This window comes from Babylonia areolata, chromosome 24 (genome assembly GCF_041734735.1).
Source record: "Babylonia areolata isolate BAREFJ2019XMU chromosome 24, ASM4173473v1, whole genome shotgun sequence".
In the NCBI taxonomy this organism is placed as follows: domain Eukaryota; kingdom Metazoa; phylum Mollusca; class Gastropoda; order Neogastropoda; family Buccinidae; genus Babylonia; species Babylonia areolata.
In genome coordinates, this window is record NC_134899.1 from 4,202,741 (window position 1) to 4,230,077 (window position 27,337).

Consider the following 27,337-nt stretch of genomic DNA (forward strand, 5'->3'; position numbering starts at 1 on the left):
TTTGTTTTTGTTGGAAAGATGTGTTGCCAGCTTATTTATATAATAAAACTATATGCAGTCTACATAGATAAAACAATGTCAACATTCATTCTGAGCATCTGCTCAATAATTCTCCAACAAAATAGAAAAGAAACTATGATATTTTTTTCATGATCAGCAAAAGGAAGGCGTTAGACAACAGCAACAACAGCAACAAAAACATGTGAATCCCCATGAAGATAACAGACTGCTGTCTCCAGAAGAAGAGCAAAAATATTCTTGGGCAGAACAAGGTTAATATGATTTCAAACACCACACTTTTGTAACCCATGAAAGATCCAGCAGATACAGACAGAAGACATTACAACATTGATTCAGTCTTGTGGCACAAAAATGTTTCACACAAAGCCTACGTATGTCACACCAAAACCATCACCAATAAAAATGAAACCTCACAAAATGTTTGTCAAATTCTGGATAAGGATATTTGGCTATAATCTCAGTAAGACAACATGGTCAAGAGCAAAAGAAGCGCCTAAAGCAATTAGACTTACATTGGGAAACACTGCACAATATTCACACTACAAATTTCATGTGAAATGAAATGAAAGTTGACAAAAAACAACATACTGTCATGACACAATGGATTCTGTTGGACATTTTACTATTACTGTCCAGTTAGAGTCTGAAAATCGGAGCAAAACCCTACATAGAAACCGGCAATGACAATGATTATTATTTCTTAGTCTGTTACTGGTGTATTATTTGATAATAAAAAAGCTGTAATGTATTGAGGGTAGATACACATACACACGATTGTATGCTGAATTCAGTACCCTTCAAAATATTCTAATGCATTCATCACATCATGTTACAATTAATCATCAAAATAACATAGACTTTCAGAATTTGCAAAAAATGTCAATCTGTTTACCGGGTTACATAATTTTACTTTCTTTTCATCTTTTTTCCCCACTGTTGTGTTTATTGATATGACTGAGTGAAGTCATGTTTGTAGATCAGATTATCTTCTGTTTCTGTTTCCACTTACTTGTCAGCTGGGTTATGTATATAAAGAAAGGGAATGAAAGAGATAGATAGATAGACAGATATATATATATAATATATATAATATATATATATAGATAGATAAATAGATAGATAGATGTATAGATAGATAGATAAATAGAGAGAGAGAGAGAGGTAAGAGGTGAGAGACGAACAGTTAGACAGGCAAACATATTAGACACACACTTATGGTTGCTTTAAAGATAAGTCAAATGTAAAAAATAATTAATTAAAAAATCTACAAATTTCTGCAAAGAGGTCAGCCATTAACATAAAAGCCAAAAATTGTGTTTAAAGATAGAGAGAAAGGGAAAAAAACAGAACAAAAAAGGATAATTGAGTTAAGAAGAAGAGAGATGTGGAGCACAAAAAAGACCAAAAAACAAACCAACAACAACAATAATTCTAACTTAACCTTTAACCAGGACGTTTTATCTCATTTTCTTTCGAACGAAAATATTACGTGACTGATTCTGAGCAAGAGTGGCAACAGACCCACAAGAAGAGGGCGAGATGATACAAGTGTTGGAGCCCATTTCTGTTTTCTCAAATTTCCTCAGTGTTAAATGTCACTTTCTATGATTTCTGATTTTAGCGAGTTTACTCGGCCCCCTGACACCTCCCCCTCCCAACCCTTCTGTTCATGGAAATGGTCTGAACGTACAAGACAGTAAGTGCTTCCGAGTCAGGTGAAGAGCAACAAAGAGGCAAGGAACGGAGTGCATATTAACCATCCTTTCAGTTAATCTGTCAGTGATGCAGAAGTGAATGCCTCTCGGGTCATCGCACTGTGTGCATATCTCAGACAGTTTCTTTTGTTGTTGTTGACCTTGCATTGCACATGACATTCGGTTTCTTGTTGTGGTTATCACTGTTTACATAGTATTGTGCATCACTCCGTTTCTTTTGGCTGTTGCTGGTGGGTTTTTTCTTCTTCGTTTCATCGATTTCCATTATTCACATGGTCACTTTAACGTAAATGGACACACACTCTGTTCAGTTTTCCCCTAGATTCATTCAGGAAGTATGTAGTATCAGTCAGACTGTTATATCATTCCCACGTTGCTGTGCTGTGAGCGTTCTGCTGGCTGCTCCTGCTTCCACTCTCCCCGTGTCCTGTTGTGATCACCTCAAAAGTATCGGGAAAATTCACAATGTTTTTTTTTTTTCTTGTGGGGCCTCCAATCTCCATATATAAACATACTTACATATAAAACAAACGTGTGTGTGTTGTTGCGTGTGTGTGTGTGTTCCTGCACACATGTGTATGTGTGTGTGCGAGTGTGTGAAAATTAACAAATTGTTTCATTGATGTCATTCCTAACCTTCAAGCAAGTGTGCAATGGTAAAATTAATGATGAACTGAACATAATCTGACAATAAAGTGTAAGAATTCAAAGGTCTTGATAAAAATGATTTTTTTTGTTGGAAAGATGTGTTGCCAGCTTATTTATATAATAAAACTATATGCAGTCTACATAGATAAAACAATGTCAACATTCATTCTGAGCATCTGCTCAATAATTCTCCAACAAAATAGAAAAGAAACTATGATATTTTTTTCATGATCAGCAAAAGGAAGGCGTTAGACAACAGCAACAACAGCAACAAAAGCATGTGAATCCCCATGAAGATAACAGACTGCTGTCTCCAGAAGAAGAGCAAAAATATTCTTGGGCAGAACAAGGTTAATATGATTTCAAACACCACACTTTTGTAACCCATGAAAGATCCAGCAGATACAGACAGAAGACATTACAACATTGATTCAGTCTTGTGGCACAAAAATGTTTGACACAAAGCCTACGTATATCACACCAAAACCATCACCAATAAAAATGAAACCTCACTAAATGCTTGTCAAATTCTGGATAAGGATATTTGGCTATAATCTCAGTAAGACAACATGGTCAAGAGCAAAAGAAGCGCCTAGAGCAATTAGTCTTACATTGGGAAACACTGCACAATATTCACACTACAAATGTCATGTGAAATGAAAAGAAAGTTGACAAAAAACAACATACTGTCATGACACAATGGATTCTATTGGACATTTTCACTATTACTGTCCAGTTAGAGTCTGAAAATCGGAGCAAAAACCTACATAGAAACCGGCAATGATAATGATTATTATTTATTAGTCTGTTACTGGTATATTATTTGATAATAAAAAAGCTGTAATGTATTGAGGGTAGATACACATACATAGATTATATAATCTTAATTGTCAGAATATGCAGCAGTGTTCTAAACAAGAGGAAAAGCCTTCGTAGCTGTTGCAGAACAACGAAATCCACGGTGGAGGGGGAAGGGGGATGGTTGTTTACCTGTACTTATATAATAATCCAAATGATATTTTTGCACACCGTTTTAAATGATTAATTATTGAAACAAACAAAACAAATTAAGCACTGAAAATGGAGCAATTTCACCTTAAGCAGCCTACACCGACCACCATTCCATTGTTTTATGATCGTAATAAAGATGCAACAAAGTTTCAAACTTTCCGTCTTCATCACAACGTTGTTGTCTCCAAAGATTGGCGGGAGTTGTTTACATGGAAAACATTGATATGCGCATGCGTCGTGCAACTTCAAATTTCGGCTCACGTGGCAAAGACCTGTAATTCAGATTTCTTACCTTATAATGTTCGGGGAAACTGTGCAGTATGTGATGGGGACTATGCACAAACCTGGTGGCCTCATTCATCAAGTGAATGCACGATTCTGATAGTAAAATGAGTTCAGGCCAAATAGCTGCCTTCGATTGAAATGATCGATACGTCCATCCTGCTGAATTCAGTACCCGTCAAAATATTCGAATGGATTCGTCATAACCTGTTACAATTAATCATCAAAATAAAATAGACTCTCAGAATTTGCAAAAAATGTCAATCTGTTTACCGGGTTACATAATTTTACTTTCTTTTCATCTTTTTCCCCCCACTGTTGTGTTTATTGATATGACTGAGTAAAGTCATGTTTGTAGGTCAGATTATCTTCTGTTTCTGTTTCCACTTACTTGTCAGCTGGGTTATGTATATAAAGAAAGGGAGTGAAAGAGATAGATAGATAGACAGATATATATATATATATATATATATATAGAGAGAGAGAGAGAGAGAGAGAGGGGTAAGAGGTGAGAGACGAACAGTTAGACAGGCAAACATATTAGACACACATTTATGGTTGCTTTTAAGATAAGTCAAATGTAAAAAAAAAAAACCAACTAAAAACTCTACAACATTCTGCAGAGAGGTCAGCCATTAACATAAAAGCCAAACATTGTGTTTAAGTTAGAGAGAAAGGAAAAAAAACAGAACAAAGAAGGATAATAGAGTTAAGAAGAAGAGAGATGTGGAGCACAAAAAAAGACCAAAAAACAAACCAACAACAACAATAATTCTAACTTAACCTTTAACCAGGACGTTTTATCTCATTTTCTTTCGAACGAAAATATTACGTGACTGATTCTGAGCAAGACTGGCAAAAGACCCACAAGAAGAGGGCGAGATGATACAAGTGTTGGAGCCCATTTCTGTTTTCTCAAATTTCCTCAGTGTTAAATGTCACTTTCTATGATTTCTGATTTTAGCGAGTTTACTCGGCCCCCTGACACCTCCCCCTCCCAACCCTTCTGTTCATGGAAATGGTCTGAACGTACAAGACAGTAAGTGCTTCCGAGTCAGGTGAAGAGCAACAAAGAGGCAAGGAACGGAGTGCATATTAACCATCCTTTCAGTTAATCTGTCAGTGATGCAGAAGTGAATGCCTCTCGGGTTATCGCACTGTGTGCATATCTCAGACAGTTTCTTTTGTTGTTGTTGACCTTGCATTGCACATGACATTCGGTTTCTTGTTGTGGTTATCACTGTTTACATAGTATTGTGCATCACTCCGTTTCTTTTGGCTGTTGTTGGTGGGTTTTTTCTTCTTCGTTTCATCGATTTCCATTATTCACATGGTCACTTTAACGTAAATGGACACACACTCTGTTCAGTTTTCCCCTAGATTCATCCAGGAAGTATGTAGTATCAGTCAGACTGTTATATCATTCCCACGTTGCTGTGCTGTGAGCGTTCTGCTGGCTGCTCCTGCTTCCACTCTCCCCGTGTCCTGTTGTGATCACCTCAAAGGTATCGGGAAAATTCACAATGTTTTTTGTTGTTTTTTTCCTTTCTTTCTTTCTTTTTCTTTTTTTTTTGTGGGGCCTCCATCCTCCTCTTTTTTCCCACATCTTTCTTTTTCTTCTTTCACAAACTCATATTTACCTTTCATGCACCATCTTCCACCACACACCTTAACTAATCACTTTCATTCTTTCCCCTATCGTCTGGCGCAGCAATTGCCCCAGTGTGTCTTGAGGCATGCATTTTAAGAATATTCGATGTCTGTGTACATTTGCCAGGGTTTTTTTGATGTTCTAGTGTTCTGATGTATGCATTCTAAACATGTATGACAAGTGATTACATCTGTCTGGGTTTATTGTTGCCCTAGTGTGAGTTGTTTGTTTGATATTGAAGCTTTTCTGCCATCCATCCTCTCTCTCTTCCTCCTCTATCTTAACCCAATATATAAACAAATAAATAAATAAATGAATAAAAGATAAGTCATCTGCATCATAACAATGGACCGACCTTATCTTTCCATTTAATGTTTACATTTGTTTACATTTCAGTGGTTTTGTTGACCTAGTGCATGTATGTAACAGTGTATGCGGAGTTGGAAGTGGCTGGGCACATCCTTTCCATTGAACACTCCCAGAAGGCGCCGTCCCTTGCTCAGTCGAAAGGTAAGGCGAAAGCGAACAAAGGATAGCTAGGAAGAGTGGTCATTGGAAAGGTTTAAAGTGGCAAGAAATTCACTCCCTTCCCAGCAAGGGAAAAAAGCCAATACTTGCCAGGGTATGCGTGTATGTGTGCGTGCATGTATATGCATATGCGTGTATGTTTTTGTGTGTTTGCGTGCATGCAAACAATTTATTTTATGAAATCTTACAAATGTTGCAATATCTAAGTTGATTGTCAAATATCATTGACAATGGTAATTTTGAATCAGTTTTCTTATATATACTGATGCACATTTTGGCAATCAGAAGAATATGATTGATTTGCATCAGTGTATGGTTCTGGGTCTTGTGTAGGACTGGTATACCAAACAAAACATCCGTTTCAGACAAAATTACTTTTACATTATATTCAATTAATATGTATTGACTAATATATTCCCAAAATACTTTGACAGGCGGACAATGAAAAAAGAAATGCTCAATATAATCAGTTTCTTCTGGGCAGTAGGAGCAACTTTGGTTGTCTTTCTTTCTTATTTTACACAACAGGATATTAGTAGGATAAATATTATGCAAGATTTTCCATTGCAATACTCTTAAACGTGTTTCTTTTGAACATAGACGGGGAATCTTCCATATTTTCTTATTCAGATCTACACCAAATTTATGATTCGAAAACCTGATGGCACATGGTATGGAGTAGTTGTTATTGCACAATACTAAAGTCTTTACAAGTGAGTAATTTCTTACCACAGAAAGGAGAAACATTTGACAGGTTGATGTCAGACCTCTCTTTTTCATTAATTACAGAGGTGAACTGTCGAACAGCAGCAACAACAACATTGTACTCTAATATTCTTGCTGGGGACTCTCCGATTTTCAAACATATGTCATTATAGGTAAAAATGCCATGAGTATTATACATGTCTTTTACATGTATTAACCCACCCCTGACCAAATCTGGAAAGAAAAGAACGTTTCCCTGATACTTTAAGTGTCTGTTGTTCCATAATAGGTTTAAATATGGTGTTTCACCTGCGTGCACATTAAGATCTAACCATGTTTGCAAAACCATCCTCCAAAACTGAGAATTAACCAAGTGCAAATACTTAAATACAGTACTCTTTACGTTTGTGAAAAAAACATATATTAAATACACCAAAATTAGCAAACATTTTCCTGGGTACATGAACCCATTTTTCGTGTTCTCCTGCACTACAAAGACGCACCACCCATTGCAAAAGAAACGCTGACTGTATTTGCCTAACATCAATCATCTTTACCCCCCCTGTTCAAAACCACTGCATACTACACTTCTCTTAACTTTCTCAAAAGCTTTTTTGTTGCAATTCTGTTTACGCCAAAGAAATCTAAAGAGTATTTGATTGATCGATGTAAGTACCTTTTCTGGAATAATGAAAGCCTGCATAATGTAAACAATCTGGGAAATAAGAAAAGTTTTTATTATGTTTATCTTTCCAATTAAACTTAAGTTTCTCTTTTCCCATGAATGAATAATTCTTTTGATATTCTCAATTCTGTACACCCAGTTCTCTTCTAAAGAGGACGCAGAAATATTGTTGGCGTAAAAAATGCCAAGAATTTTAATCTTTTTCCTCCAAAGAAATCCATAAAAAGTATCAGTACAATCTTTTTTACTTCCTAGCCACATTGCAACTGATTTATAGCGATTTATTTCAAGCCCTGAAAACCTAGAAAAATCTTGAAATATGTTTAACACGTGTAACATATCATGTTCATCCTGCAAAAATAAAGTAACATCATCTGCATACATAGCTATTTTCAATGGCGAGAACAAAAACTAACGGTGAAAAGGGACATCCTTGACGAATTCCCGATTCTACGAGAAAATACTCTGATATCCAACCACAGTATGTGACACAACTTTGAGTCTTAGCCATAATTACTTTTACCCATTGAATAAAGTCGCTACCAAAGCCAAATTTCTTAAATGCACTAATCATAAAATCCTTTGAAATTCTATCAAATGCCTGTGAATAATCTATACTCACCAATAAGCCAGGTTTATTTTCTACATTTAACTGTTCAACAACATCATCAATGAGTCTTAGTAATGTGGAAACTCGCTGACCTTTGATATAACCTACTTGATCAGTACTAACTAAATCATTAATTACTTGACTCAAGTGAATGGCCAAAGTCTTAGCTAAAGGTTTATAATCACTGTTTGTCAGTGAAATGGGTCGCCAGTTTTTTAAATTGTTTCTTGGCAGTTCTTTACCTTTGTGTATCGATGTAATTACTGCCTTTCTTTGTGTTGATGAAAGTGTTCCTTTTGTGAAAGAATAATTTAGTGACAGTGTTAGTAAGCCTTTTAAATGTAGCCAAAAAACCTTTAGAAACTCAACTGTGATTCCATCGCAGCCAGGAGAAGAGCCATCATTCAGGCATTTGAGGGCATTTAGCAGCTCATGTTCTGTCATTGCACCCTCACAATCCTTTTTTTGCGTCTCAGAGATGCGTGGAACATCAGTGTTGGCCAAACATCTGTCTATATTTTCGGAAATATCGTTAGAAGGTATTTTCTTTTTATATAATTGAGAAAAAAAGTGTTTTTGTACTTTCAGTATTTCCGATTGCTGGGTTACTAATACATTATTTTCGTTTAGAACCCCTGCCATCACTTTGGAATTTGCCTTTGATTTTTCCAACCCCAAAAAGTATTTAGAATTCTTCTCGCCATCTTCCACCCATTTCACTCTAGCTCTTACCTGTGCTGCCTGTACTTTATGTCTTTCCATTATTTCTATCTTCAAAGCTAACCGACTACGCTCATTCTGGAGTGGAACAGATTGTGGACTAGCTGCTAACTAAACATCAATTTCATTCAGCCTGCCATACAGCTTTCTTAATGCATTTTTGTTGTTTATACTTTTGAGTTTACTATAATTTACAGAGAAATCTTTTATTTTTAACTTTAATAGCTCCCATTCAACTTGATAATCCGATCCATCCTTAATGCCAGAAACCTGCTCTATAATCAATTCATTCATTTTATTAACGTATTCTATGTCTTTCAACAATGAGTTATTAAACTTCCACAGTCCCGGTCCTCTTTCAGTATTAGCTAACTTTATAGTAACAGTGCACCCTCTGTGATCAGTAGAGGGCAAAGAGTGAATTTCAGATTCCAGTGTTTTATCAAATAAATCCGAATTTGTTAGTACATAATCCAACCTTCTGGCGATGAAAGGATTCTTCTTGCACCATGTAAACTGTTTTTTCTTGTGGATGAAATAATCTCCAAACATCATATAAATCATTCTCTTTAATTTGATCATTGAATTTCTGAACGGTTGTTCCTGCATGTGGTTCCCCTGAAACAATGTCAAGGTCGTTATCTAAAACACAATTGAAATCACCACATATCAAAATTCCTTCGGAAGTAATGTTAGAAATAACATTTCCCAAGTCTTAAAAAAAAAAAAAAAAAAAAAAAAAAAAAAAAAAAATTCTGCATTGTTATTTGGAGAGTAAACATTTATAACTGCTATCTTCTTATCTAATATTTCTACTTCCACGGCCAGAATTCTTCTTGAATTATGCAAAATAGTATAGTTTTCAACATAATTTTTCCTAAACAAAACGATTTGTCCTGAGCTATGTGCAGTAAAGTCACTACAAGCAAACTTCCCTGCCCCCCATTCTTTTTCCCATTGTTTACTCACTTCTTGTGCTATGTGTGTTTCTTGCAGACATATAACATCGTATTTTTTATCCTTTAGATACCTAAACAATGATTTCCACTCTCGCCGTGTCCTGTTGTGATCACCTCAAAGGTATCGGGAAAATTCACAATGTTGATGGATTCACCACGTGGCCCAGTCATTCCAGATTTTGCAGCTATCAAAACAAAAGAGGCGAACAAGTCATTTCCTCTTCTCCAACAGTTTCTTTTCAATGTCAATCCATGGTATGAAGTTGTGAGTCACTGAAAGCGAACATTCATATCAACAGTTTGATCTGGATTAAGCTTAACATAGTGATTTCTAAAAGGAGGGACAACTCTTATCAATGTGCACAGACAGCAACAGAGGAAAAGGGTGAAATATTACTGGGAAAAGTGGCCACTCTGTGATTTGCTGGCTGTATCAAAGAAATGGACGAAGGACATACAGTACACAGGAAGGTCTACTTTAAAATCCAAACCATCCTTTTGCGAACTTCCATGCTCCCCCAGCAACATTGACTAGTCCTGCACCAACATCTTCCATCCAGCCTGTTTCTCTGTCCTCGACAATATCTTGCTTTGCCTTTTCCATTTCTTTTTTCTGGAGCTTCAGCCTTTCTTCTTCCATTTTTTTTGCATTTGCCTCCTGCAACTTCCGTTTTTCTTCTTTCTGTATTCTTTTAATTTCTTGTTCGAACCTGAGTCGTTCATGTTCTTTTTTCAGTTCTTTCAGCTCTTCTTCTTTTTGTCTGCGTGCTCTTTCTTCTTCTGCTTTTCTCTCAAATTCTTCACGTCTGCGTGCTTTTTCTTCTTCTGCTTTTCTCTCTTCTTCTTCACGTCTGCGTGCTCTTTCTTCTGCTTTTCTCTCTTCTTCTTCACGTCTGCGTGCTCTTTCTTCTGCTTTCCTCTCTTCTTCTTCTTTTATTTTCCTTTTGTCTTCAAGATCCTTCCGTTCTCTCTCAGCTTTTTCTCGTTTTTCTCTTTCTTCCCTTTCTTTTTCTTTCCTCTTTAGCTCTTCGATCTCTTTCAATGTCTTTTCTATCATTGCTTCGGTCTGTTCTTTCTTGGATTTCGTTTCTTCTAAACGCTTGCGAAGATCGTCAGCTTCTGCCTCTGCTTCTCTGTTTTCTTCTTCCATGACATCAAACAACTTTTTTAGTTTCGGATCTTTCATGATCTTCTCTTTGGTTCTGATGGTGACCCATTTCTCCAGCTTTTCATTGACGACATTTTGTACCTCGCAGGTGTAAGGAACTTCCCCGTTTTCTTTCCACATCTTATCCACCATCTCCAGCAGGTCATCAATCTGCTTCTGGTCTCGTTTTGTGTTGTCGAAAACGAGTACTCTCTTGCCGCACTCTTCCAAAACCTCTTTGAACGGTCCATCAGCTTCTTCCACAAGGCTTTGTAGAGTAATATTATTCTTCTCCATCTCATCTCCTTTAGTGAAGATAATGATGACGTGTTTGGTGACATTGGGATCAAACAGCTCTTTCAGTTTATAAAAGGTATCCCGTTCTTCGGGCGTGTACCGGACAGGCTGCAGGACATAGAGAATGGCGTGAAGCCCCGGATACATACTGGCTGAAGCCTTGATGATCTCATTGCCAATCTCCCCGTTTGTTTTCGTTGGATCAAAGAGGCCTGGAGTGTCTGCAATCTGCAACATAATTGTCAGAAATATATTGTTAATATCATTTTGTACCGATAAAACTCCCTCCCTGTGTGTGTGTGTGTGTGTGTGTGTGTGTGTGTGTGTGTGTGTGTGACTATCTCTCTCTCTCTCTAAATAGCTGGTTGTTGCTTCGTTGAAGACAGGCTTCTGGACTGAACGACCTCCCTGTAAGATCTGTTTCCAGAAACAACAGGCGTGTCCGTGTGACTATTTGATTCAGCAATTGTTGGTTTCCTTGTATTTTCTGAATGCTTGATGAAGACCCGCCGTTCAGATGCCTGTTGAGGTCAAAAGCTCTGCGGACTGTCGCGCTGATCTCTTCTGTAGCTCCCCTGTCGCTCCTGTTGTCTGTTTTCTCTTCCGGTCCACTGCATGCCTGTTCCTCTTCGTCCCCTCCAGTGACCGTGGTCTCCTCTTCCCTGTTCATCCTGAATGTCACTATCGTGCAAACTTTGCTGTGGAGGGCTGTACGGAGATCGGCGACCTTGCACAGTCTTCTCCCGACGGTGATGTGCTGTCTGGGGGCGTGGTCAGTTTTCTTCTAAGGCATCCCCATCTTCACTTAAGTCCTGGTACTTGTCTTTGTGCTGTTGGCTCCACTCTTCATGTCGTGCGTGTGGGCGCTGTCTGTTCTCAACGCGCAGTCGACCATTTCGGAAATAAGCAGTCTTGCCCTGCTCTCTGTAGAAATCTACCAGTTCACTTTGACGACTGGTCATTTCAGATGTCACCCGTATGCCACTGTATCGGAGTCTGTCTCTCAGCTTTTTGTCTTGCAGTATGGCCATTTTGTCTTTCCAGTGACAGAACTGTACAAGCAGTGGGCGGGCTTCTTTGTTGAACTGTGCACGACCCAACCTGAACGCTCGTTCGATGTCCGAGATCTGCCACTCCTCAGAATCAGCAGCGTGAAAGTTCATCACATCCACAATCTGTTTGATGCTTGTGTAATTTTCACCTGGTCGGATTTCCTCGATGCCGAAAAACTTCAAATTTCTTCGTTTTGTTTCTTTCTCTGTGTCGTCCACTTTCTTTTCTAATCTGTCCAGCCTTTGCAGTATACAGTCTCTGTCTTCCTTGAGTTCCTCTATGCTTTCCATGTTCTTCTGTGTTTTACTGTTCAGTTTTTCTAGACCTGCTTCAAATCGCAGGAAAAGTTCGTTCATGCACTTGAACTTTTCTTCCATAAATCTGCTGGCATTTGCCGAAGACATTTGTAGCCAGTTCATCATCTGTGTGAATTTCCAGTCCATGAGCTGAACCAAATCTGCATTGTTCCCTTCTGGTCCTGGGTTAGACTCAATATCCATGCCCAGCCGTATGAGAATAGCGCACAAACAGTGTGCCAGAGATCGCGACAGTCGCAATAGTTTGTTTCCGAGCATGTTCACTGAGTTCGCAACATTTGTAGAACATCAACTCCACTGACTGCTGATCTCCACGAAACCGTTTAAATGACGAAAATTTAAAATCAGCACATTCCAAAAGTACCAATCAGACAGCTAAAATTTTGTAATTAATCTTTCCTTTTCTTTATGAGTTTTCTTGTCAAATGTTAATGTTGTCAGCCCTTCCAGTCTTCAGTACGATGAAACAATTCGTTAGATCTGTATCAGCGGATTGGAAGCATGCCAGTTTGTCACAGGCCCAGTTTGTCACAGGCCCCAGTTTGTCACAGACCCAGTTTGTCACAGTGGGTAGACTACTTTGGTAGTCGTTGGGGGGATCTGAGGGCTGAAGAAACTGAAGTTCTCCTCCATGCTACCCTATCTTCGGCCTGCACCAAGAGGTCTGGCAGGGTCATGTCCGTCCACTCTTTGATGTTGTCGAACCAGCTCTTTCTTTGTCGTCCTCGCTTGCGCCCACCCTCGACTGTGTCCTGCATGGAAGCATGCCAGTTTGTCACACAGGCCCAGTTTGTCACAGGCCCAGTTTAGCAAGTAGTGTACCCACAGTGACAAACTGGGCCTGTGACAAACTGGGCAGCCCCCCAGCGGATTAACTGCACAAACCGCTCCACTGAACCATTCACATGAAACAGAAACTTTACATCCGCGCAGTTCCAAAAGTACACATCAGATATTATCAAAAAGTCACAATTACTCTTCTAGTGTCCTTATGCTCTTGCCTGCCAAATTTTAAAGATGTCAACGCTGGCAGTCCTCACGACGACGACGGCATCTACCAAGAGACAACGGGTTTGATCTGTCTCAGCGGCCATTGTCCGCGACAGTCCATTTCTGACAAAATTATTTAATGCTCTGTTCGATAAAGGACTGTACCCAAAAGAATGGTCTAGAGCTATTATCATTCCCATTTTTAAGAAAGGCGATATTGATAATGTTGATAATTATAGAGGGGTATCCCTGTTAAGTATCATTTCTAAGTGCTTTACAAAGGTGTTGAATAATCGATTATATAATTGGTTAGAAAATAACGAGATGATTACAGAAGGTCAAGCTGATTTCCGGAAAAGCTACTCAACTGTTGATCAGATTTTTAACCTGTATACTTGTGTTCAGAAATGCATGTGTCAAAATAAGAAATTATACGTTGCTTTCGTTGATTTTAGAAAAGCATTTGATTCTGTAAGACATGATAAGTTGTTACAACATTTAAGAAAACAGGGTGTATCTGGTAAATTCTTTAAGTCTTTGAAAGCGATGTATGATTCATTGTTAGCATGTGTCAGGGTTAATTCACAATATTCTGAATTTTTTGATTGTCCACTTGGTGTACGACAGGGATGTGTCATGAGCCCTACTTTATTTTGTACATTTATCAATCAGATTGCTGAACATATGTCTGTGTCAGGTAGACATGGGGTTCAGTTGATACCAGGTAGCATGGAACTGTTCATATTGCTTTTTGCCGATGATATTGCTTTATTATCAACAACTCCAATAGGACTTCAAAATCAGTTGAATATTCTTAAATCATGCTGTCAGGTGATGAAGTTGAAAATTAATGTGCAGAAGACAAAAATAATGGTGTTCAGAAAAGGCGGATTTTTAGGTAGGCATGAGAAGTGGTTTTCTGAAGATGAAGAAATAGAAGTAGTAAATGAATACTGTTATTTAGGGTATACATTCACATCAAAGATAAGTCCCAAAAAGGGGACTGAACATCTTGTTGTGAAAGGCAAAAGGGCAACCATGAGCCTTGTGTCATATGCAGTATTTTTCAAAATATTTGATGTAAAGGTACAGCCTGTTCTGTTGTATGGATCTGAAATTTGGGGTATGAATATACTAGAGAATGTAGAAAAAATTCATTTATTAGCATGTAAGCAATTCTTGGGAGCGCCAGTGAAAACACCAAACAAAGTGGTTTATGGTGATCTTGGTAGATATCCGTTATTTATAAACTCGTTATTAAATGTTATAAGGTACTGGTTGAGAATACTACAGATGGATCAAAATATATTGTCTTACATGGCTTATCAGATGTTGCTTGGATTAGATTTAAATGAAAAAACAGTGTTGGGCTTCTCAAGTTAGAGAAATATTATGTACAACAGGTTTTAATTTTGTGTGGTTGCAACAGGGTGTTGGTGATGTGAAAGGATTTCTTATTACTTTCAAGCAAAGACTTATAGATATCTTCATTCAAGAATGGTCGGGTACTATTAGTGATAGAGACAGATATTCATGCTACAGATCATTCAAAGTTGTATTTGAAAAAGAAAAATACATAACAAATGCTGATGAATATTGTTTCAGAGTGGCGTTGTCTCAGGCCCGATTTAATGTGCTTCCTTTAAATAACAATGTTAATAGGTACACTGAAAATGATGTTTTAAAGCATTGTCCTTTTTGCCAAGGAGAACTAGAAGATGAATACCATTTGTTGTTTGTTTGTTCTGTATATAATGATTTACGGACAAAATTTCTTCAAGACTGTTTAAACATGTCTCTTACTTCACTTCTCCGATCAAATAACAAGCAGAGAAATTTCCATGTATCAAAATTTATTTTCCATGCGATCAAAAGGAGAAATCATATACTCAGACCTAATTAAGTAGAATTAATGTCAAGTCCATGAATATTATGATATTGTGTCATCTGTTCAAGTGTTATAATTCCCCTTTCCATGCCCACCCCCAGTCCCCTGGTTTTGAATTGTGGTCCATGGCAAAAGTTCATTAAAACAATTTCGTTCGTTCGTTCGTTCGATCTCTCTCTCTCTCTCTCTCTCTCTCTCTCTCTATATATATATATATATATATTGTGTGTGTGTGTGTGTGTGTGTGTGTGTGTGTGTGTGTGTGTGTGTGTGTGTTATTCTGAAATAACGCACATAAATAAAAATTGTTTTGATAATAGAAAAAAACTTCCATCTCGATGAAAAATGCATCTGGTGACACACTTACTCGGAAAGTGATCCCTTTCTCATTCCTGGGACTCAGTTTGACTGTACACTCAGTGGTGCAAGCTTTCAAACCCATGGCGACAGGAAAGCACTTTCCCCCCATAATACTATTGGCTGTAGAACTCTTGCCACTTCCAGATTTCCCCACGATCAGTAAGCGATACTCCTTCTCTGGAAAAAAACACCAACAACACATTTAGATAAGAACAGCTGGGTTACTTGTATACGTTACTTAAGTTGAAGACAGACTGTATATGACAATACATAATATCAAGAGGCAGTGTGTGTGTGTGTGTGTGTGTGTGTGTGTGTGTGTGTGTGTGTGTGTGTGAGTGACACTGACACTGACACTGACACAGGTTTAATTGTGAAGGCCACCGGCCCATTGTGTGTGTGTGAGTGAGTGAGCATGTATTGCACTGAATGGTGATCAGCAAGAGTTTAGTGTGCATGGTCCATCAAAACAGCGAGATGTCATCACCTATTTCTCACATCGGCTTTCCTATCCACACTGTCCTCTTTTCACTTGTGCATTAAGCGGAGGCTTTATATTCTTAATAACGATTCTTACCAGCTATTCATTAAGCTGTTTGATTCACGAGTTCAACCAATTCTACAGTATGGGTCCGAATTATAGGGATAAGAGAAAGCCTCAGTTCATTGTGAGTCAGTTCACTTGTTTGCAGTTAAGAAGTATTTACGAGTAGATATGCATACATACAATGATCTTGTTTATTGTGAAACAGACAGATATCCTATGTATGTGAGTTCTGTAGCTAGCTGTATTCGTTACTGTTTCAAGTTAATTCAGATAGAAACATTTAGACTACTATACAAAGCGTATGAAATGTTATACGACGTAGATGTAAATGAAAAGAAAAACTGGGTTTCAATTGTTCGTATTTGTTTGTATGACAATGGTTTTGGTGACGTCTGGATAAACCAAGGTATTGGCAGTATGAATGGATTTATAAATGTCTTTCGTCAACGTTTGATTGACTGTAGGTGGCAGAACTGGAATGATCATTAATACAAGTGAACGATTTAATTTGTATAGGACATTTTGTAGTGCTCATGACCTTAAATATTATTTGCAAATGAACATGGATCGACAGTTAAAATATGTGACAAGATTTCGATTTGGCCTTTCCAACTTGAACGTACACCTATTTAGATATAAGTCATGTAGTGATTATGAACTGTTATATCCACTGTGCAGAACATCAAAAGGAGATGATGTGCACTTCACTCTCTGTTGTCCAAAACGTAGCGATATTAGAGCTGAACTTATTACTCTTAAATAGTACAGAGATCATTGTCTGTTCAATCTGAGTTTGTTGAGGTCACGCACAAAACTTGATGTTTTACGTAATCTCTCTCTATTCTTGTACAAGACTTTCAGAGTTAAAGATAATTATAGCCGTTTCATAGTCTTGTTTTCATTGTTTATTTATCCTCATATTGTGTTTATTGTTCAAATACCCCTTCATGAGGGGCTATGGCCTATATGAATTCATTCATCCATTCAACCATTCATTCATTCTGTCTCTCTCTGTCTCTCTGTCTCTGCCTCTCTCCCCGTGGTCATACGGCGGCGCTGTTTACAGACCCATGGCATCACATTTCCCTCCCCCTGTGAACCACCTTGCCTTCCCGCCACTTATGTGGAGAGGAAGTTGGTTACAGCAACGCACTGTGGAGTGCAGAGAGCAAGATGAGACACCGAAAGGATATCTTGGTCATCCACTGCATCCGTGCTAATCCTCCAGTCGTCTCGACTTAGTCTTGCCACTGGAAATTGGTGAACCCGGACGAGAGAGTGAGGTCGACGTTGCGCAGCTCCTCTTCACTTTAAACAAACGCATCGCGCAAGTCATCAGTCATCCAAAATGACCTTTCATCCTTCATCATTTCATCACCCCCAAGTCCTGTGGCGACAGGCGAGCGACGAAACGACAGGTGTGGGTACACTGGCAGTCGCAGTCGCAGACCTGCACGCAGGCGGCTCAGGCCATAGGGTCGTTCTTCGTCGACAGGAGCAGCGATGGAGCTCGGCAGCCGTCTGAGCGTCTGAGCAGCCCTCTTTAGGAATGCACTGCTCACCTCCCTGGCATGAGGAAGGGGCTAGAAAAGGTACCCTAAAAATTGCCTGCTCCATATCACCCTGGCCAGCATACCGCGGCTGGCGGGGACCCTACATCAGCGGTCGAAACAACAAGAAAGAAAAGAAAAAACAAGGATCGTTCCTCTCACCATTGGTGCTTGGAACATAAGGACTCTCCTGGACAGAGATAACGCGGACAGACCCCAAAGGAGAACGGCACTAGTTGCATCCGTACTCGCCAGATGCAACATTGACATCGCAGCCTTGAGTGAGACTTGGCTTGCAGGCGAAGGCGAGCTCTGTGAACGGGGATCTGGTTACACCTTCTTCTGGAGTGGACGAGGAAGCGAAGAGCGACGTGAGGCTGGCGTTGGTTTTGCAGTAAAAACAGCACTTGTCAGCAAGCTAGCTGGAATCCCAAAGGGAGTCAACGATAGGCTTATGACCATGAAACTCCCACTGGTATCTGGCCAGAAGCACCTCACCATTGTCAGTGTCTACGCCCCAACCATGACCAACCCGGATGAAGTGAAGGCGGAGTTCTACGAGGACCTTCACTCTGTCATTGCTGCTATCCCTAAAGCAGACAAGCTCATCATTCTTGGGGACTTCAATGCTAGAGTTGGCTCTGACTACATCTCCTGGGATGGAGTGATTGGAAAGCACGGTGTGGGCCACTGCAACCCAAATGGATTGCTTTTGCTTCAGACTTGTGCAGAGCACGAACTGCTGATAACCAACACAGTTTTCTGCCTCCCTACCCGCAACAGGACGTCATGGATGCACCCTCGCTCAAAGCATTGGCATCTCATCGATTACGTCATCGTCAGGAAAAGGGATAGGCAAGATGTACGTGTAACAAAGACCATGTGCGGCGCCGAGTGTTGGACAGACCATTGCCCTGTAGTCTCGAAGCTGAATATTCGAATCCAGCCCAAGAGACGCCCCCAAGGCCAGAAGGCTCCAAAACGGCTCAACATTGCTAAGCTGAATAACATCACCATCAAACAGTCCTTTGTGGAGCTGCTGGAAGATCGTCTGGAATCCGCCTCTCTGGACAATCAGAATGTGGAGTCTGACTGGAGGACCCTGCGTCAGCTGATCTATAGTACAGCTTCAGAGACCCTGGGACCCATGACCAGAAAGCACAAAGACTGGTTTGATGAAAACTGTGATGAAATCAAGCAGCTTCTGGATGAGAAACGCCGTCTGCATCAAGCCTACCTGAGCAACCCAAAATCCACATCAAAAAAGGATGCGTACGATGCCATCCGCAGGACTTTTCAGCTGTGACAAAGCTGATGAGATCCAGGTATATGCTGACAGGCACGATATGAAGAGGTTCTATGATGCCTTAAAAGAAGACTACGGCCCCACACCCTCAGGATCATCCCCCCTCCTCAGTGCAGATGGGAATACCTTGATCACCGAGAAGGAGAACATTCTCGAACGCTGGGCTGAGCACTTCAACAGTGTCTTAAATCGCCGTTCCTCCATAAATGATGAAGCCAGAGACCGTCTCCCACAAGTCCCCATTAACGAAGCACTGGACGATCCGCCAACACTTCTTGAGACCCAGAAAGCAAGCCGTCTGCTATCCAGTGGCAAAGCACCTGGCTCAGACTCCATACCAGCAGAGGTCTACAAGGATGGAGGCACTGTGCTGACTGAGAAGCTCCATCAGCTGTACTCACTCATGTGGAAAGAAGAGACGATCCCCCAGGATTTCAAAGATGCATCTATCATTCACTTGTACAAGCGAAAGGGGAACCGGCAAGCCTGTGATAACCATCGGGGCATTTCCTTGCTCTCCATCGCAGGCAAGATACTTGCCAGGATCCTACTAAACCGCCTCACAGCACACCTTGATCAAGGTCATTTGCCTGAGAGCCAATGTGGATTCCGGAAAGAGCGCGGAACCACCGACATGGTGTTTGCTGCAAGGCAGCTGCAAGAGAAATGTCAGGAGCAAAATGCTGATCTGTTCTCCACCAATGTCGACCTCACTAAGGCCTTCGACACCGTGAGTAGAGAGGGACTGTGGAAGATCATGGCCAAGTACGGATGCCCTCGGAAATTTATTTCCTTGGTCAGCCAATTCCATGAAGGCATGCAAGCTCGAGTCCAGGACAAAGGCGAAACATCTGCTCCTTTTGCTGTCACAAATGGTGTCAAGCAAGGCTGCGTCCTGGCTCCAACGCTGTTCAGCCTCATGTTCTCTGCAATGCTTACTGATGCCTTCAGAGATGGCGATGTTGGAATCGGCCTAAAGTACCGAACAGATGGCAAGTTGTTTAACCTCAGAAGGCTTCAAGCAAAAACGAAGGTCATGACAGACATCATCAGAGACTTTTTGTTTGCTGATGATTGTGCCCTCAACGCTGGATCTGAAGCTGACATGCAACTCAGCGTCGACAAGTTTGCCACTGCCAGCAGGAACTTCGGCCTTACCATCAGCACGAGGAAAACTGAAGTTCTCCATCAGCCAGCCCCAGGGAAACCCTACGTTGAGCCCAACATCACAATCAACGGTCAGAGACTCAGTGCGGTTGAGCGGTTCACATACCTTGGCAGCACACTGTCACGAAATGCAACCATCGACGATGAAGTGAACGTCAGGATTGCAAGAGCAAGCGCAACTTTTGGCAGACTCAGTGCAAATGTCTGGAACAGAAGAGGCATTAGTCTTGAGACCAAGCTAAAGGTCTACAGAGCAGTAGTTCTCCCCACACTACTGTACGCCTGCGAAACTTGGACAGTGTACCAACGACATGCCAAGAAGCTGAACCACTTCCACACAACATGCCTCAGGAAGCTACTGAACATCAAGTGGCAAGACAGGACCCCAGATACAGAGGTGCTCGCAAAAGCCACCCTTCCCAGCATCTTCACCATCCTGATGCAGTCCAGCTTCGCTGGGCTGGACACGTGGCGCGCATGCCAGACCATCGGCTGCCCAAAAGGCTCTTCTATGGCGAGCTGCAACAAGGGAAGAGATCACACGGAGGTCAGAAGAAGCACTTCAGAGATACTCTGAAAGTCTCTCTTAAAGCGTTTGATATCAACCCTGACTCCTGGGAGGAATCTGCAGTGTACCGTGACAAATGGCGCACTGCTGTGCACAAAGGCGCCAAGTTGTGCGAGGCCAACAGGACTGCTGCAGCTGTTCAGAAGAGGCAGCCCAGAAAGTCACGGGCAAACAAGCTCCCTGACAATGATATGCCTGTCTTTGTCTGCCCCAGCTGTCAGCGAACATTTCGTGCGCAGATTGGACTAATCAGCCATCTGCGCATTCACAGATAGATTCATGAGCATCCTCCCCCCACCCCACCACCACCCTCCCCCCATCCCCCAGCTGGATGACAACGATGGTCATCATCGATCTCGATGGACACACCATCAAATCAGTTGATGCAGGAATGTCTTGGAGAGCTGCTTGGATTTGCTGCTGCAGCACGTCCTTGGTGATGGGGAGGCGGCAGATGTTCAGCTTCCTAGGGGGTTTCTGCCTGGCTGGTTGGAGCTTGTGTGCAAGTCTGATGTTCATCTTGCTGCGTACCAGGCAATGGTCTGACCAACAGACTTCTCCTCTCATGCAGCATGTATTGGAAACATCACCTCTGTCCCTCTGCCGGACAATCACATAGTCCAGCATGTGCCACTGCTTGGAGCGGGGTTGCATCCATGTGTTCTTGTACTTGTCCGCTTGTTGGAAGAGGGTGTTGGTGATGGTCAGTCCATGCTGCGCACAGAGCGCGAGCAAAAGCAGTCCGTTGGAGTTGCACTTGCCGGTGCCGTGCTGTCCTAGGACTTTTGGCCACGAGGAGAAGGATCCCCAAGGATGATCAGCCTGTCCTTTCTGTCTACCGCTAAAATGGTACAGCTGAGCTCCTCATAGAAAGCTTCTTTGATGTCGTCAGGGTTGGTCATTGTCGGGGCATAGCAGCTGATGACTGTGGAGAAGCGATCCTCGGACAGCTTCAGACGGAGGGTCATCAGCCTATCGTTTATTCCACGTGGAAGGCTGTCAAGCTGTCGTGCAAGTTTGGTTCGTATGGCAAAGCCCACGCCTGAGGTTCTTGAGGTGCCATCTGGCTTCCCAATCCAGTAGAAGGTGTAGCCCCCTCCAACTTCCTCCAGTTGGGTTTCACCTGCATACCTGGTTTCGCTCAGGGCTGCTATGTCCACCTGGTAGCAATGAGCGCTGTACGCCTTTCTGGTCTGTCATCTCTGTCTAAAAGGGTGCGAACATTCCAGGCACCCAGAGTCAGGGCATGACTCCTGGTTCTTTTCTTCTGTTGTTTTCGACCGCTATTGTTGGATGTCCAAGTAGGTGCGGTTTCCTACTTGGTACTAGGCGAGGCAGGCTTTGTTAGGGATCCTTTTATCTCCCCTTCCCCATGTGGGGAGAGCAGTGCTGTCCCTAAAAATGGCTGCTCTGACACTGTGGGAGGATACGGGCGCCGCATCTGCCCCAGTCTACGGCGGACGACCATCACCCCACAGCCACCTGCGTGCAGAGTCGTGACTAGGAACTGCCAGCAGTATCCTCTGCCTGTCCCCGTTACCACATGTCCATCGCCCACAGGGCTTGGGAAAGCTGGGTGTTGAAGGGCTAGCTCATCGTTCCAACATTAGCCTGGTTGCCTGACCAGCACAGGTGACTTTTTTTTTTAGTGAAGAGGAGTTGTGTAGTCCCTTCCCCACTCTTTTTTTTTTCAGAGTTCCGTCTCCTAGGAGGACTTCCAGCCAAGGATAAGAGCTGCCCCTGCCCTTTGGTCATCCTCTTCCGCCTTCACAGCCGTTGGGAAAGGTTTCCTCCTCCGCCTGGTCCGTCGTTGGGAGACTTCACATGCGGCAGGTAGTACTGGGTTACATGGTACCAGTAGCAAGGGCTATGCCCCTGACCTGACGCCGCGCATTACCTCAACACAAACCGCATCAATGTATCTTTTATCGCCTCCTGCCAGCATGGCAGACCTTGAGCATCAGCTTTCACCAGACTGTAGGTCAAAATTTCCCCAATATGAAGGCCGTGCAAGGTTCTTTCTTAAAACCATGGCGTAATTTTGACCCAGTATGTACGCCACACATGAATTATATAGTTTTACTTGATTAAAACCACTTTTACTCTACAGAAGTTCACTATCACTCAGAAACAAAACAGACGAACTTTCGGCCAGCATTTTATCCTGCTCCGATTTTAAAACGTGTAGTTTAATGTGTTTTACAGAAACGTGGCGAAACAGTTTTATTGCTGATGAACAAGTGTCTTTAGATGGTTCTAGTTTATTCAGGGGGGGATAGGACTGAGGATGCGGGGAAGAAGGGGGAGGTGGGGTGTGTGTTTTTATCAACAAACAATGGTGTTTTTGTCATCCAAACAATATCACTATCACACACAAGGAATGTTCACCTGTGGTAGAGTTCATGACCCTTGGAATTAGGCCATACTACTTGCCACGGGAATTTTCTCACGAGCGACTGACAGTTGTGTATATTCACCTCAAAGCCAGTGCGAGTGAAGCAGAGAACGCAATTGCCAGCCACGATCTTGAGGCAAAGGCACCTGACTCTTTGAAACTTTTAACCGGGGATTTTAATCACTGCTCTCTTAAAAAGACACTTCCAAATTTTTACCAGAATGTTACTGTCCCAACCCGCGAGAACAAGACAATTGATTTGTTTTATTCTAATGTACCAGATTCTTACTCTTCTGTACAGCTGCCGCCCCTTGGACGTTCTAACCACAGCCTAACCTATCTGTTGCCACGTTACAGACCTTTAGTTAACTCTCTCCATACGAACGGCGAAAGAGACGACGTTAACAGCGTTTCACCCCAATTACCATCATCAAAATATTGCAAGCGGAAGGCTCTTATACTGAAGAGGTGAATGTTGACAAAGAATACCACAATTCTGACGACGGAAGCTAAAGGTTGAGTCATTCAGACACCCACTGGACATCCAAGGGGTCTGTGTAGAGGAGAAGAAAGGACTGGCCGTACAGAGTGAGTTAAACGTTAGCCGCCTGTAAAAGTGTCAGTGCGTGACCTTTAGAGGCTGTTTTGAGTGCACAGACTGGAATGTGTTTGTTGAGGCCACGGACAATGTATGTGAATTAGCAGATACAGTTACAGAATACATCAAGTTTTGTGAAGATTGTGTCGTTCCAGCTAGAGATGTTAAAATTTCTGCCAATAACAAACCCTGGATTTCGAAACAGATCAAAGGTACTCTTAATGCTAAGAAAAGTGGTTTTAAGGGAGGGATAAAAGAAGAGATTAGGGAAGCACAAAGACAGGTTAAGAAAGACTTGCCAGAGGGCAGAGAAAACTATCAAGCGGAAGATGGAAAACAAATTACTCAGCAGCAACATGAAAGGGGTGTGGGAAGGGATGAAACTAATGAGTGGATACAAAGGTAGAAAGGGTGGGAAAGAAACGGTTTTATCATCATTGGAAGAAGAAGCAAACAAACTGAATAACTTTTATGCTCGTTTTGATTGTCACGATTTTAGCACAGAAAGACAAGATTTAATTCATATTTTAGATGTTAAGAAGGACGAATGCATTGTTGTCTCTGAAGAGGAAGTGTTTTCACAATTAAAAAGAGTAAAACCAAACAAAGTACCTGGTCCGGATATGATCCGAACAAATACTGTGCAGCTCAACTCTACCAGATTTTAACAATTATTTTTTAATCAGTCTCTTAGTGAGTGCAAAATACCATCTATCTGGAAAACTTCCTGCATTATACCTGTACCCATGAAAACACATGTTTCATGTATGAATGACCTCCGTCCAGTAGCACTGACTGTAGCTTGATGAAGCCTTATGAACACGAAAGTGTGTCTTCACAAGTGACTGAGAACCTTCATGTTTTTGACTTTTTGCATTCATTATCAGTTGTTTCGCTTGTCGGTTTAACGACTTCTCTTTTACGAAGTCCTTTATGTGATTTCCTGTAATTGTATTTAGATTTTTTTTGTCTTTTTTTTTTCCAAATTTTACCCACATTTCACCCTCATTTGCCCAGTTTTCCCCAACCCTCCATTCATTCACATCTCCCACCCCTTCTAACCGATAATATTCAAATGTGTTTATAAATACTTTAACAAAATGTCTTCAATCACCGATTTGTGTGACGGGACATTAAACAAAATTCCTCCTGACATCTGCTGTGATGAAAGTTTTTGAGAGAGTGATACTTGTCTACTTACAGGAGTCTGTCAAACCATTTTTAGATCCCTTGCAATTTGCATACAGGAGGAACAGATGTACGGATGATGCAATACTTTTGTCTTGAACAAAATCTGTAAACACCTAGACAAATCAAATACCTGTGTCCGCCTGATGTCCTTTGATTTTTCTAGTGCTTTTAATACAATTCAACCTCACCTCTTAGCAAAAAAGCTGATGCACATGGGACTCGCTTTACCGACGATTTTATGGGTTTTAGACTATCTTACTAAAAGGCCTCAGTTTGTAAAATTAAATGATTTTATGTCTACTGTTTCCTTCACAAACACAGGTGCACCACAAGGCACAGTGCTCTCGCCTTTTCTTTTTACCTTGTATACGGCTGAATGCAGAAGTCTGACCAATTCGTGTCCCCTCGTTAAGTTTGCAGATGATTCCGCACTGACAGGACTTATTACTGATGACGATGACGCTGACTACCGAAGATAAATTGACAGGTTTGTGAACTGGTGTGAAGAAAATTTCCTTGAATTGAATGTTGGCAAAACGAAAGATCTTGTAATCGACTTCAGAAAAAAGAAATCACGTTTAAGTAACATCATCACAAAAAATGAAGTAGTCGAACAAGTAGATTCAAACAAATATCTTGGTGTGATTATCGACAATAAGCTGTCTTGGAATGAAAACTCAACTGCACTCATTAAAAAGAGCAACAGTCGCATGTACTGTCTTAGAAAAATGAAATCTTTTAATGTATGCAAGCAGATGCTCCAAATGTTTTACACATCTGTTGTCTGTAGTGTTTTAACATATGGAGCCGTGTGCTGGGGGGTAAACTTGACCAAACATGACAAAGACAGGTTGGAAAAAAGTCATTAGGAAAGCGGGTGGGGTGGTGGGTATAAGACAAGACACCTTTAGTGACATGCACAATAAAAAACTGACTGACAGACTAATAACAAATTTGACCGACGAAAGACACCCACTACATGATGACATTAATAGCAGATGGTCAGACATAAGTGGTAGGTTCAGAGTGGTAGGTTCAGAGCTCCACGCTGAAGAACATCTCGCTTCATTCATTCATTCATCCCTACAGCCATTCGCGCACACAATCAAAACATCCAATACACTAACTCATGAGTGACCCCGCCCCCCAGCCCCCAAGCCCCCTCGCCACAGCAACACCTGAACTTCACCAGCAGACGAGTGCATGGGAGCAGACATTATGCGTGCATGTGGGACTGAGCAGGTGAGCACGGGCAAGCATTTCTGTGTATGTGTGTGATCAGAAGCGATTTTTAAATATTTTCTTATTTTACTTGGATTTCATGTATCTTAATGTTAATGTACTAATTTTATTGGCGTGACATTTGTTATGTGCATGCATACGTGCCTACACCCATGTGTGTGTGTGTGTGTGTGTGTGTGTGTGTGTGTTTGCATTTTACTTATATATACGATTTATTCCCTTGATGTTTTTATTAATGTGTTATTGTATAATACCTTATGGTGTTAACGCGCGCGCGCGCGCGCGTGTGTGTGTGTGTGTGCATGGGTGTGTGTGTGTGTGTGTGCGCATGCGCGCATGTCATTTTTAGTAAAAAAATAATATCTGAGTACATTTTTACCCAGTGTTTACGGCGAAGGTTAACTTTACAGCCAATGTGATGTAAAGTGTATGGATCCATCCTCTTGTTTTGACACCTCCTGGAAACTGAACTCTTTGCCTTTTGCCTTCAGAAAGTTGTTTGAGTCAAGAATGCGAGATCGACGAAATAGATAAAAATCAATATTAAATATCTATTCAACTTAGAGTTATAAATCACAGATTTTTTTTAAAAGGTTCTTTTTATTGTGTGAAACATTTCTGTTGGTGGGTGTTTTAATCCAGACTGTTGGTGACTTGATGTATTGGCTGTCTCACTCCTACAATATTAATTTTTATCATAATCTGATATGTGTGTGGAAAATGTGAATAATCAGAATAAATGACACAAACCTTTCTTCGCTGCTGCCATGTTGGAGGTTTCTTGATCCTGTCAATGCCCAACAAAAGTTACAGAGGAGGAATGTGCAAGTGGCATGAAAGCACATCAACACCACTACTGCAGCTGAATACGTGACACTGTGTGCACAGGAGTAGCTGGAGTTCTGAGCGGCGAGGTCTGAAAGGGACGGGATATAATAATAATATTATACCCAGCACGGGGCTGTCTTCTTTTATTCCTGTGTGACGAGTTTAAACATGCCTGACTTGTGAGCGGGAATGACGTGCCCTGGTGCTCAAATTACTGAGTGGGCTGATTATAAATTCTCAGACGCGGGTGTATGATAGACCGTCGTCTTAAGCATGTGTGGGACATGCCTGTATTCCATGCATGGGGCAGGGTGTAGATTGCACCACGGCACCCATGTCTCTTTCTCTGTAAAGCTGG

At 41.2% G+C, this 27,337-nt stretch overlaps 1 protein-coding gene across 1 annotated transcript; it reads right to left on the reverse strand.

Annotated features, from left to right (window-relative positions):
* Positions 1 to 645: 645 nt before the first annotated feature.
* Positions 646 to 27,293, reverse strand: LOC143298522 (uncharacterized). The gene is made up of 3 exons (XM_076611373.1): positions 26,902 to 27,293; positions 15,595 to 15,764; positions 646 to 11,207 (listed from the first exon to the last, which is right to left on the reverse strand). Exons 1-3 carry the CDS (start codon positions 26,918 to 26,920, stop codon positions 10,014 to 10,016), a joined length of 1,383 nt encoding a protein of 460 aa, XP_076467488.1. The 5' UTR covers positions 26,921 to 27,293; the 3' UTR covers positions 646 to 10,013.
* Between the last annotated feature and the right edge of the window lie 44 nt (positions 27,294 to 27,337).

Coding starts and splice junctions, on each gene's coding strand:
- LOC143298522 (XM_076611373.1), bottom strand. Junction 11,208..15,594: donor AGAAAGGGATCACTTTCCGA/GTAAGTGTGTCA, acceptor ATTATGTTGCAG/ATTGCAGACACTCCAGGCCT.